The sequence below is a fragment of the Apis mellifera genome, linkage group LG10 (genome assembly GCF_003254395.2).
Source record: "Apis mellifera strain DH4 linkage group LG10, Amel_HAv3.1, whole genome shotgun sequence".
Classification (NCBI taxonomy): Eukaryota; Metazoa; Arthropoda; class Insecta; order Hymenoptera; family Apidae; genus Apis; species Apis mellifera.
In genome coordinates this window covers 4,382,613-4,396,471 of record NC_037647.1, presented here as the reverse complement: position 1 = coordinate 4,396,471, position 13,859 = coordinate 4,382,613, and the positions used below count along the sequence as shown (strand labels likewise).

The window sequence follows — 13,859 nt, the reverse complement described above, 5'->3', positions numbered from 1 at the left end:
GATTGAAGAGAACGAGAGGTGTACAACCCCAAGATATAATGCGATCAACGATGGTATAATTGGATTTGCGACTAACGATGGTTCAGTCAATGAAGATTTGATCAGAGGACGAGGAGAAGTTTAATCCCGAGCTCGCATACTGTTTAACAATTATCTTGTTAACAGTTGTTAAATCAATATCTAGGAAAATGTGATTTTCATTAATGGTTACATCAATTTCGAATCCATAATTCGTAATTTTGATAGAATGCAAAAAGTTAAACTGTGTTCAAAAACAATTCTTGTATTTTCAAATCCAAGTATCATTCAACAAATCGGATTACAAAATAATAATAATGGAGTTTGTATGAAAAATATTCCATGGCAAGTAACGAGACTACTTGGAATTATTCAAAATGATTATTTATACCAAAAGCAATTGCTCTCTTTCACGTTTCTTAGAAAAGTGAACTCAAATAAGATTTTAAAAGTCGAACAGATTCAAAAACTTAAACTGCTGTGCCTAATTTTTATCTTAATCAAACATCTTTATGATCTATCAAAAGATATTAAGCTGTTATTTCTAAGGTAATTCGTTCTTTTAATTATAAATCATAAATCAAAATTAATTTATTAAATAAAGTTTATCAAATTTACCAATCAAATTTAATTACTAATTTATTTATACAAAAAATATAAACTAAATAAATCGTTGCATAATCAAATTTTACAATTTTAACTAAAAATTTAAATTCATTTAATAATCCAGAGACAGTTATTATTTCATTAATTCATTCGATTCTTCGATTAAAAAATAATTTATTATGCTATCTTTGTACAATGTCAACATACCGCGGCTATTTAAATTTCACTTGACGGAGCAGATCGACCTAAAATTATAATCGATGGGCCATGTTTTAGATTAAACAGGTGAATAATATATTTTCCCTTTACTTTAAATGGAATTCTGAATAAAATAGGGGGAATTCAAAAAATTCGGAACTCGATGAAATTATTAAACGGCACGTGGCATCGAGCTGTACAGCGCGGATCATTACGACGTATCCCTGACTTTGAATTCGTTATCCGACGGGCATACAACGCTTTAATTTTTCATCGGACGAACGAAATCAAGGCCGCGTGGTCGGTCGATAATCTGGGGGAAAAAAGGTGGCGAAAATGGTGTTCCCTTGGCGTTCTCTTCTTCGTGTTGTCGCAATAAGAGGCGAATGCAGAAGCGATGGAGATCGAGTTTCGAGAGGGGACGAAACGCGACACTGCAATGCTCGAGGAATTTGTTTTTGGCGAGAAACGATCGATTTTTCATTTTTCTATTTTTAATTTTATGAGAGTGAGGGTCTATGACAGGTAATAATTGGACTTATTTGATCTTATCGCGTGATATAATTTTTTCGAGAGACAGAGTTTAACGTTGTTGCCTTTGAAGGCTTATAATCCAAATCTCGACTTCGTTGCTTAGTCTTTTTTTTTTTATCGGTTTCTTAAAATCTTTACATGAATTACCTGCTACTTCTTAGCAATCAAAATTCACGAAGGTTGGGGAAATCGCAAAGGTTTGAAATTTGCATACGCTTAGCGTGTTAAACTCAAAGTCAATTATTTTGAAATTGATTCTTTAATCTTCGCGAGTGAATAAAATTAAATTCACTTATTCTTCCACTGCTACTATAAACAGATAGAATCTTCAATTACTCGATCGTTGATATAATATCCCAATAAACGATCGATATCTTGTTCTAATCGAATACGAATTTTGACAATTTGCATCGTGCCAAGAATGGCGAACGAAATTTCATCCATCTTCACACACAGACACACACACACGCTGTATTTGCTCTAAATAAACCGACCATATTAAGCCAAAAACAACGTTTCATTGTCACGGAAATGGTAAGCTGAGAAGAGAGAGAATCGCCGTCAAATTAATCAATTCCCGCCACGACAAAACGTGCGTTTTACGTAACGGCCCTAATTGCGCAAGTTTAATTCGAAACTTTCATCGGTCGGCCCTCGCCCCTGTTGCGACAGAAACGATTTCGTGTGCAACGATGACGGCGGATGGACGGCGCGTGGCGAATTACTCGACGCTTAGCGTGGCTATTTGCGAAACCGAAGTCGTGAATGGCGAGAAGAAGGTTGAGCTTTCTTCGAGCAATTGAAGGGAATGATGAGTTGATTTTCTTCTTGATTTTGATACCTTTTTTTTTCTTTTTTTAGGTGAACGCGATTTGTAAGCAAGATTTGATCTGGTTATCATGGTTCGTTCGAGAAAAGATTGATCATTTTTCTTACACAATATGAACTTGCGTGTAAAATGTAACAATAAATTGTTAAATTAGAGAAGAAACGTTAAGAAATGATAAATTTGTCTCGACACGTTGAACGACTTGGTCGAAAAGCGACCTCCTTTGCCCTCCGCGCCTTAAATCCCTGCGTCAAATTTGTCCTCGAGAAGAATTATCGTCGTCGAGGTGGACATTGTCCAGGATGCAAAGAATAGGAAATACAGTTATCCCGCTTCTGTCTTCGTAACGTAAGATGACAACGTTGCTCGCGCTGTCGAACGGCCCTGACCTTACCAGAAGCAGGTTCGTTGAACCGTTGAACACAGAGATGTCAATTGATCGTACGAAACCGTGTCGACATTAAAGAAACGTTCACGCCTTTTTTCTTCCACGAAACGAAACCTTGAAATCGATACCTTGCTCTTCAGAGATCGATATTCATGGAAGAATATCCTGGGAGGATTTAATTTAAAAACAGAGCAGCGTCTAAATGGAGATTGTTGCGTTTGTTGCAGGCAAGCACGGGAGCACTCGGCGAAAAATGTGGACGGCGGAGCCGTAATTCAAGGATTTTGGTAGGAGGGAAGCCGAGGGACGCGAGGAAGCGGTGGAGGAGAAGGAGGAAGAAATGGCGTCCACGAGCGGGCACAAGAGGAACGGCTCGAGTTCGAGCATGTTCACCCACAAACGGACCGAGTCAGGCGGCGGTTTTATCGGGCACAAACGCTCCGAGAGCGGTCACAAACGTGCCGAGAGCATATCCAGTGCCTTTGGCCACAAACGATCCGAGAGTGGCCACAAGAGGAACGAGAGCAGCGGGGGTGGTTTCGGCCACAAAAGGTGATGCTCTCTCGCCTTTTCTTCGTTAACCCCTTAATATTTTTCCCTTTCTTCTATGTATCATCCTTATCGAATTTCTCTTCTCTTTCTCCAAGTCGCTCTCCAAGCTTTTCATCAACCTTTCCTCTAAGATTTTTCCTTTTTTAGAGTACACGTGCAATGTAGTTTGCAGTGAGTTTGGAGCCACACAAGATTAGGTTTTGTCTGCTATTTCTTTTTCAATGTATAAGGTTTTTAAAAGATGATCTCTCCACTCGCCTTTTCTTCCTGTTCGTTAACCCCTTAATATTTTTCCCTTTCTTCTATGTATCATCCTTATCGAATTTCTCTTCTCTTTCTCCAAGTCGCTCTCCAAGCTTTTCATCAACCTTTCCTCTAAGATTTTTCCTTTTTTAGAGTACACGTAATGTAGTTTGACTTTGGAACCACATGAGATTAAACTGTTTCTATTGTTTCTTAGGTTTTGTCTGCTACTTCTTTTTCAGGAATCAATGTATAAGGATACATTGTTTCCATCAATGTATACTTTTTAAAGGATGATCTTTTTACTCTTCACTTGCCTTTTCTTCCTGTTCCCTTAATATTTTTCCCTTTCTTCTATGTATCATCCTTATGGAATTTCTCTTCTCTTTCTCCAAGTCGCTCTCCAAGCTTTTCATCAACCTTTCCTCTAAGATTTTTCCTTTTTTAGAGTACACGTGCAATGTAGTTTGACTTTGGAGTCACACGAGATTAAACTGTTTTTATTATTTCTTAGGTTTTGTCTGCTACTTCTTTTTCAGGAATCAATGTATAAGGTTTTTAAAGGATGATCTTTTTACTCTTCACTTGCCTTTTCTTTCTGTTCCTTTAATATTTTTCTCTTTCTTCTATGTATCATCCTTATCGAATTCCTCCTCTTTCTGTCGCTCTCCAAGCTTTTCATCAAGCTTTCCTCTAAGATTTTTCTTTTTTTAGAGTACACGTGCAATGTAGTTTGACTTTGGAGCCACACAAGATTAAATTTTGTCTGCTATTTCTTTTTCAGGAATCAATGTATAAGGTTTTTAAAGGATGATCTTTTTATTCTCCACTGTTGTGAGAGCCTTTATTCTTTTTCTTTTCCTTTATTCCTTTCTCTGAAATGAATAAAGTCTATGGGACAATGGATCTTGGTGTTTGTGATCAGAGAAATTTCGTTTCCTCTGAAAAGTTTTGTTTTCAATTTGAAAATCTTAATAAAGAATTTTATCAGCATGTATTAAAGGATTGAATGAAAGTCTATGGAAATATTATTATCCAATTTTGGATTCTTTGAACAGTTATTGTTTAAAGAAGTTGTTATCTCTTTGGAATGGCGTAAAGTAAAAGTTTCAAGTTTGTTGGATTGTTTTAAACGATAAAGATTTCTATCAATATTTAAATTTCTCCAGCGTTGGGGGAAGGTTATTGTTTCTTTATTATCACTTTTATTACTTTGCTTATCGGTTTATCATCAGTCTCTTTACTTTTCCCATCGAAACTTAAACACCCGCCAATCTGTAAAGTTTTCAAACTCAATTTTCTCGAAAAAAAACGGAGCTTAGAGTTTGTTAAAATATCGCTAAATATTTCCCTTTTCTTTCTTCAACATTAGAATCGAGATGAGAGACAAATGGCACCTTTGCAGAATACTTGATACAATTTAAGATCAGCAAGAATCTATAGTCTTCCTTATATTTTCATCCTCTTGAGAATCATTTTATCAATCCCTCGATTATTAAAATTGGAGAAGAAAGAATTGCATTAAGAATTACGTTAAAAATAAAAAAAATAGAAAAAGATAATAAGATAGCAGGTAAGAAAAAGAAAAAGGAAAAGCATAACTATGTGCGTATCTTGGAGCTCTTCTGTGACCGGTTAATATTTAAATCGGGCCGTAGACGTTGGATATGCAATTTTCGAGGAGATCTCCTCTCTGGCGAGGGCGAAAAAATCCAAATAACAGAAGGGAAGATTCTTATTACGTTAGAGGGTAATACGATGCTTCGAGGGGGCCTACGTGTAATGTTTAGATAAGTACAGGTTGTTCAGGGGCTTCCAGAATTCTGTTTGTCTTCTCTACTCTTGCTCGATAACGAGAAATTGCATCCACAACCGACTTGCTGTCGGAAAAATTGTCAATAAATAATAATTTAAAAAAAGATTAATAAAATTATTAAAAATTTGCAAATTGGGAAGGATGTAGGTATAATATTTTTTGATCCAATCGGTTCTAATCTCATGATAATTGTAGTTTCTTTCGTTTTTACAATTTAAGAATTTTAATAAATCCTGTGTCGTACAGTGATGATGATTTCTTTCTCTCCTCCTCTATTTTTTTTTTCATTTTGCGAGAAGAAAGTGTTACAGAGTTACTTTTTCAATTGGTTCTTGAGTAGTGGAAAATATTGGTAATTAAATAAGAATCGATGTTTATTTTGGACCACAAAAATGCAAAAATTTTCGTTTCAACGAGCCAAATCTCGATCAATAAATGTTTCTCTATGAAACAACAATTAATCCAATCAGTTCTAATCTCATGATAATTGGATAGATTTAGTTTCCTTCGTTTTTACAATTTAAGGATTTTAATAAATCCTGTGTTTTATAGATGATGATTTCAGGATTCAACGTTCAATCGAATCGATATTTATTTTGGATCACAAAGATTTTCTCTATGAAACAATTAATCCAATCAGTTCTAATCTTATGATAATTGGATAGATTTAGTTTTCTTCATTTTTACAATTTAAGGATTTTAATAAATGTTCAATAGTGATGATGATTTCAGGATTCAATCGAATCAATATTTATTTTGGATCACAAAAATTTTTTCTATGAAATAACAATTAAGTTGGAATTTGTGCGCCACTCTTCGAAGAGATGCAATCTGGATTATTTTGAGATTATAGTGACCGACGGTTACGTTTCAGGTCCGAATCTGGTAGCAATTATCATGCTGGGCATCGAAGGAACGAAAGCATGTATGCTATGACTGGTCTGTACGCTGAGAGCGCGACCACGGGAACCGACGAGACCACAGACCCACTGCAAGCAACCGGTAGCAGACTGACTCATGACACCGTCATCAGGTGTCACAGTAGAAATCCCAGTTCTGGCCTCGTGGACCATAGGTGAGTATTGCGGATTCACGAGACGATTTTTCCTTTTTTCCTTTTTTTTAAATCTTATCTAGGAATGTGCACAAAAGGGTGTTGATATAATACAATATTCGTGGGATAAGTTTTTAAGTTTAGAAACATGTATTCTGAATTAAGGATTTCAAATATTCATTTAATATAAACAAACAAAAAATATCTATTATATAAAATACAGAATATTGTGTAAAATGTATATGTTAAATTATATCCCTATACTTTATTATTCTTAATAATAAATAATATTATCTCTAAATTCTCTAATTCATATATATATTGATCATAATAGATCAATATATTCTTGCAAAGTATTGCAAATAAAAGTTCGACTTTTCGTATGAAAAAACGCGAGGAGAAACTATAAATTTTGTCATCTAAACCTATTCAGGAAATAGAGAAAACCACGCCATTGAAGTTCCTTTTTGTTTTATCCCGATATCTGAATTGGTTGCCGAGATATAAGGATTCAGAGTTTCTATAATATTTGAGACGGTACAGAGATTACGAATGGTGGCGCTATCTGGTGACCTACATTTTTTCTTGGAAATACGTACGTTTTTTCCAGGAATCGCGTCTTTCGCTCGCCTGGAATTTGGGATAGGTCAGTGAGAGAGAGAGAGATCCGAGTAAACGACAAGAATGGAGAGAATAAACGGTTAAAAATTAGGCTTTTCTTTCCACGACGATATCTCGGGAACCGGAAGTCGTATCGAGATAAACAAAAGAGCGTTTTAAAGGGTAAAATCCCACGCTTCTAACGATGTTTCGTTCATTGGCCGGAAGTCGTTACGTTCCGAGTTGTAGCGATTCAAATTTTCCCTAATTTCAATCGAGTTTAATCGAGTTTTTAAGAATATAAAAATCACCTTTTCTTTACACGACGATATCTTTGGAACCGGAAGTCGTGTCGGAATAAATGAAAAAGTATTTCAAAGGGTAAACTCCCGCGCTTCTAATGATCTTTCATCCGTTGATCAGGAATCGTTATTATCCAAGTTATAGCGGTTTAAATTTTTCTTAATTTTAATAATCGATAATTTCATAATCGATTTTTAAAGAAAAATCACGCGATAAATATGTTCATTCCTGGAAGATTATTTTGCTTGCTATATACTAGTGTATATAAACGTGTAAAAATTATACAAATTTTTAATGCTAAGAAAATACGTAAATTATAAACGATTGCAGCATACTTGTTTTGAAATGAAAAAAATGACGTACTTGACGGTTTTAAACTCGAATAATACCACTTGGTTTGTATAAAACAATATGTAAGAATGATTCACGAGAATATTGCACAATTTACGTGTCATTATTTTTATCATTCGATATTATATGAATTATTGATTGCAAACAATCGAAACCCATATTATTATTTTCCACTATTTCAAGAAACTTTATACAGATTATGCAGGTGAAGCACATATAAATATATATATATATATATATATATATATATATTCCACTCGTTTCACAAAATATTTTCACATTGAAAATGATGCGTTAGCATCATCGTTATATAAGTGACAATCGTGCGTAACACTAAATAGGACAAATTATCGCGAAAAAGAGAAAGCGAGACGTTAAGAAGTGAGACATGAAAATGGTTATGGGTGTTTCTTCCTGTTATGAAATCGGAAATTTTTTGCATCCGCGAATTTACATACAGAAATAGCTTCTAAACGACCGTGGTAAAAATTGTAAAGTGTGACCCTCGAAATCGTGAAAAGTGAAAGCATCGGGTTGACCATGGCACCATTATTCGCAAAATAGATATTTTTATAACTGTTACATTTATCGTGTCACATACTCTTACGATTCCTTTCTCTGTAGATGTCCCAAGTTGTTCCAATATATAATTCTTCAGATCTATTTTTCTAGAATTTTTATTAATTTCTTTTTTTCCATCATACTTATATATCTCAACTGATTGTTTTATAATATTTTTGGAATGGCAATCTAATATTTGTGAAATTAATTAATGGTATAGGGATATAAATGTTTTATAGATTAAAAATATGTTGGAAGAATGATATAATTAATTTAAATTTTAGTCTTTCTTTTAATACTTGTATATAAAATATTATAATTGAAGAATTCCAAATATAGATAAAATTCTGTACATGAGAATTAATATTTGTAAAAGAAATATAAATGCTAAACTTTATTTCAATACATGTTATAAAAAAATATGAAAATAATCTATATCTAGTCTTCAATTCTCAATATGGTTTGATCCTTTGGAAAAATGAAAATTTAGATTCTCTGTAATATCTGTAATTTATCCAATTAATAAAAAATTGAATATCAATGCTTAAATCTCCAAAATAATTCTTCAGGTCTATTTTTCTAGAATTTTTATTAATTTTTTTTTTATCATACTTATGTACCTCAACTGATTGTTTTATAATATTTTTGGGATGTTAATCTAATATTTGTGAAATTAATTAATGGTATGGGGATATAAATGTTTTACAGATTAAAAATTTGTTGGAAGAATGATATAATTAATTTAAGAGTTAATTGATAGTAAGAGCAAAGTCTTAGTCTTTCTTTTAATACTTGTATATAAAATATTATAATTGAAGAATTCCAAATATAGATAAAATTCTGTACATGAGAATTAATATTTGTAAAAGAAATATAAATGCTAAACTTTATTTCAATACATGTTATAAAAAAATATGAAAATAATCTATATCTAGTCTTCAATTCTCAATATGGTTTGATCCTTTGGAAAAATGAAAATTTAGATTCTCTGTAATATCTGTAATTTATCCAATTAATAAAAAATTGAATATCAATGTTTAAATCTCCAAAATAATTCTTCAGGTCTATTTTTCTAGAATTTTTATTAATTTTTTTTTTATCATACTTATGTACCTCAACTGATTGTTTTATAATATTTTTGGGATGTTAATCTAATATTTGTGAAATTAATTAATGGTATGGGGATATAAATGTTTTACAGATTAAAAATTTGTTGGAAGAATGATATAATTAATTTAAGAGTTAATTGATAGTAAGAGCAAAGTCTTAGTCTTTCTTTTAATACTTGTATATAAAATATTATAATTGAAGATTCTGGATATAGATAAAATTCTGTATATAAAAATTAATATTTGTAAAAGAAATATGAAAATTTGTGATACAATATCTCTTTTAATACTTGTATATAAAATATTATAATTGAAGATTTTGGATATAGATAAAATTCTATATATGAAAATTAATATTTGTAAAAGAAATATAAATGCTAAACTTTATTTTAATACATGTTATGAAGAAATATGAAAATTTATGATACAATATCTCTAGTCTTCAATTCTCAATATGGTTTGATCCTTTGGAAAAATGAAAACTTAGATTCTCTGTAATTTATTCAATTAATAAAAAATTGAATGTCAATGTGCAATGCTTAAATCTCCAAAGGATTGATCCATTTCTAATTAACTACAATCTGTCCTCATATGCACGCGATCACAGTGCATCATTCAGCACGAGATATTCATGCTTCTTGTTTCTTCTTTTTACACTTTTTCAGAGATTTTATCATCAAATGTCACAGCAGGAATCCCAGTGCTTCCATGGTGGACAGGTAAATTTGGCACGATTATCGTTTGTACAATTAACACAAAAAAAAAGATTGTATATGATTAACGCAAAAGTTAACATTTCTTTCAATCTGTTTTTTTTTTTCTCTCTTTTTTTTCCTCAATTTTATTTCCATCGAATGAATTGTCTTCTTTTAATCCTTTAACTGTATCACGATTAGAACTAAAATTATCATTAAAGGCACTTCCAATGTTATTTTCTACGGACTAATTTTACATGAGATGAGCTCTGTGATGAAAATACAGAAGAGCCGGATTTCCTTTTAAGAACAGCGTTGGCGATGAACGAAGAATTTATTTTAAATAAGGAATTGAAGTGACGCCAAGTAGGCTGTATAGACTCTTGAGAAGTTAGCAATCCGTAAAATCCAAGATGAACGTTACTTTGAGATGTAAAATAACATTGAATTAGCTTAAGTGGAAGTTGAACATTTATGATAAAATCGTGGGCAAATTAGAAGGACATTGAAAAGTATTAGTCTAGATCATAAAATCATCAATCTTGGAAAAATCAGAAAAATTTAAAAATGTTGAGATATTTATATAGAAATAGGAAGAGAAATTAAGCTTTTAAAAATTATTGTCTCATTTACTGGAATTTAGAATCTGAAATAACTATATTATAAAAGAAAAAACTTAAAAAATATGTTATTCTTCAAACATTCTTCAATCAGTAATAAAAAGTACATTATTAATAGTCATAAAATTCTTCTTATTTTTAATCACAATATTTATTGTATTAAATAAATTTACAATACCATTATTCAATTTTCATAAAAAAATTGAACAAAGATTACATTACACTCAACTACATTATAATCATAAATTACAATATCATTTTAAAAATAATATCAACAATTTATATCATTGTCTACTGGTTAAAGGATTAATCACATACGTGCTTCTCGCTTCGTTCCTCCATTCCAATATCAAAATATCCTACAAAAGATTTTGCAGAAGATTCTTAAAGCGTTTTTCTCGTTGGTGGCACAGGACGGAGAAGGAGAGAGCGCAAACCCCACCGTTTAATCCGGATTCGAAGGACTGTGGAATCCTGAGCTGCAGGCCGGCCTTTATACAAAGATTCGCTGGAATAAAGGTTCGTAAAAGGCGGTGTGTGCTTCCTCAGATCTTCTTCTTGCTTCAGATCTGACTTGTATTGTGATTTATCTAAGAGATTCAATCGAAATTGGCTTATAGAATTACCTACAATCTCGTTCATGAATCTCTTGCTAATTTTAAATACAAGCTTGTCAGTGATTAACATTAATTTGTAAATTTGTTTTGTTTTTAGTTTTCTTTTTCTTATGGAGTTTGGAAAAAATAAGTTTGGAAAGTACTTACAGATCTATAATAAACTGTGTAGAGTCACAATTTCTTAATTCAAGATTCATTTGGATTATTTATCATTTTAATAACTATTATGATATTCCAATATCTAAATTAATCTATTTATTAGTTTGTGGTATATGGAATATGATGAATTTTTAAAATAAAAATATTTAATGAAATAATGTTATGTTAATGAATGAAAGTAGATTGATATTAAAATTATTGAAGCATAATATTTTCTTACTTTATAGACATATAATTGGTATATAATCAATATAAATGTATAATCATAATGTTCAATACTCTGAAACATGTGTTCACTAACTTATGGATGGTATATATTACACGGATGTACAAACCTGGTATCGTGAGTCATCATTTTGAAAGGATATGACATTGAAACGATGCTGACATTCCGTGAAAGGTTCTAATTGTAAGTCGTCGAATACGTAAGACGTGAAGACGTCGTTTGATGTTGATTTCATCATTTAGTTCTTCTTCTGGTGTAATGGTATGATTTGTTGTTGTTAAAAAATGAGATTAGATTTTATTAAATTTCCTGTGGAGGAATTTTCAAAGCCTTCTAGGTAGATTAAATATTTTTTAATACTCTCAAATTTTTAAACTTCATGGAAATTTACACAAAAGTGAAGTAATTTGGAATGAAAGCACTTTATACGATGTATCGAGAATCTGTTCACTTTTGATTTATCAAATATGGCACGTTGATTATCAGCAAAACGTTTTATCCTGTTCCCATCATCGTTAATGCAGCGTTTTACCTTCGTTAGTTAAAATGTACTCAAGGGTACAATGGTGGAATCGATAAAGTTTCTGCTTATCTAATCGGGCTTTATCGTTCGATTCGACATAAAGGATGTATCAAAGAATCGGTCGATAATATCAGGAACACGTATCTCTCAATTTAACATGATAAAAAGATCCTTTTGTTTCGTCCCAACGGGGGGAAAAAATTATTTCTGTTAAAGTACACGAACATGGAAAATTCTTTTTGTCAAATCGAAATTTTTATCTCGTAAAATATCGTTTCATTTACATATAAAATAAATATTGTTACGAGAAAATTATTTCCCATTCTTTAGTTTCAATATTTAATTGTGATTTTTACATAAAATAACAATATCAATATTTTTATCCAATATTATATTCATTTAATATAGAGAACATTCTTTGATAACACGTACCATGCATTATTAAATAATTCTACATCATATTTGCATTTTTATCAAACAATATTCAAGCAATATTCAAGAAAAATCACATTTTCATAGTATCAAATATTCTCAAGACATTCCAGCAAACGTATACTTAAGTTTCAATTTAATGAAACACTAAAAAAGAAGAAACTTTTATAATATTAAAAGATATATTCAAATTTCTCATTGATATTTTTAATCCATTATGTTCTACCTAATAAATAGGTAGAATATAGTAGCAAATTTTGTAATAGTTACACGAATTGCTTCACTTCTCAGAATAGTCGAACATATGAAAGAAAACACAATCAAATTTCCATCTATAATCCTACTACTCATTAACGAATTTACCTTTTGTTATCCTATAATTTTTTCAGGTGTTTGTGTTCCTTCTATCGTTTCTCGTCACATTGCAACAAGCACTTAGTTCAGGTTACATAAATTCTGTGATCACAACCATAGAGAAAAGGTTCGAAATCCCGTCCAGCCTTTCAGGCGTCATTGCTAGCTCCTATGAAATTGGAAATGTCATCACTGTCATCTTTGTCAGCTATCTTGGTAGCCGAAGACACATACCTGTTTGGATAGCTATTGGTGAGTGAATGAAAAATATATTTTGATCTTATTGTTAGAAACAGAATATTGTAATTGTCTATATTATAATATAGATATATTGTATTATATTAGGGAATATTATAATATTAGAATATTATAATATTATAATATTATAATATTATAATATATATTATAATATTAGAAGTTCTGAAATTCATTTAATTTTAAATCATATTGTTATGGTATAATGTTATAATAGTATTCAGATTAACAGAGTCTATTGTTTATTGTTTCCCCTTCTTTTTGCTTACTATTAATGTTATTGTTTCAGGCGCTGTTATAATGGGACTGGGATCGATGATCTTTATGGTGCCACACTTCACAGCCGAGCCCAATTTAATGACGACTGTGAATAACTCTAACTCAGACAACATTTGTCGTGCAATTTCGTTACGCGAACAAGACATGAGCTTTGGTAAATATTTAATGAATTGTGAAACGAGAAATGCATACAAAATTATAGATTCTATCAACTTCTGCAATATTTCACAACAAAGTTTTCAAAAAATAAAATTTTACATTTTAAGAGAATGTAAAATATATTTATTTTTTCATAATTCTTTTTATAGCATCAGCTACCAGCTTACATATATTACAGTTTATATATATTAAATAAATATAATAGAGAAAAAGTGAATTTTCTATAGAATTCTTTTTGATTTCATATATTTTTAAAAGAATGAAATTATGATAAAATAGCACAAGATATATTCAATATTGATTATAAAATATATTTTATTGATTCATTATCCAATTTTAAGAGAGGAAAATTATTTGATAAAGAAAATGAAAATGTTC

The 13,859-nt window shown here is 31.1% G+C and overlaps 2 protein-coding genes across 3 annotated transcripts in view; both read left to right on the top strand.

Annotated features, from left to right (window-relative positions):
• The window catches only part of LOC100577188, a 45,643-nt gene extending 34,344 nt beyond the window's left edge, over positions 1-11,299 (top strand). The window contains exons 2-6 of the mRNA XM_026443349.1: positions 2,801-3,125; positions 6,059-6,259; positions 9,828-9,881; positions 10,891-10,996; positions 11,192-11,299. Of these exons, the coding sequence (XP_026299134.1) occupies positions 2,914-3,125; positions 6,059-6,259; positions 9,828-9,881; positions 10,891-10,996; positions 11,192-11,224 (606 nt within the window). The 5' untranslated portion in view covers positions 2,801-2,913 and the 3' untranslated portion in view covers positions 11,225-11,299. The remainder of the gene's footprint in view (positions 1-2,800; positions 3,126-6,058; positions 6,260-9,827; positions 9,882-10,890; positions 10,997-11,191) is intronic.
• A 173-nt stretch (positions 11,300-11,472) lies between these two features.
• Positions 11,473-13,859, top strand: part of LOC409670 (protein tyrosine phosphatase type IVA 1) — a 75,919-nt gene continuing 73,532 nt past the window's right edge. The window contains exons 1-3 of one of the 2 annotated variants that reach the window (XM_026443348.1): positions 11,473-11,662; positions 12,824-13,040; positions 13,333-13,476. In XM_026443348.1, the coding sequence (XP_026299133.1) occupies positions 13,344-13,476 (133 nt within the window). In that variant the 5' untranslated portion in view covers positions 11,473-11,662; positions 12,824-13,040; positions 13,333-13,343. Of the gene's footprint in view, positions 11,741-12,823; positions 13,041-13,332; positions 13,477-13,859 lie in introns of both variants that reach the window. The other variant, XM_016914308.2, reaches the window with a different exon arrangement.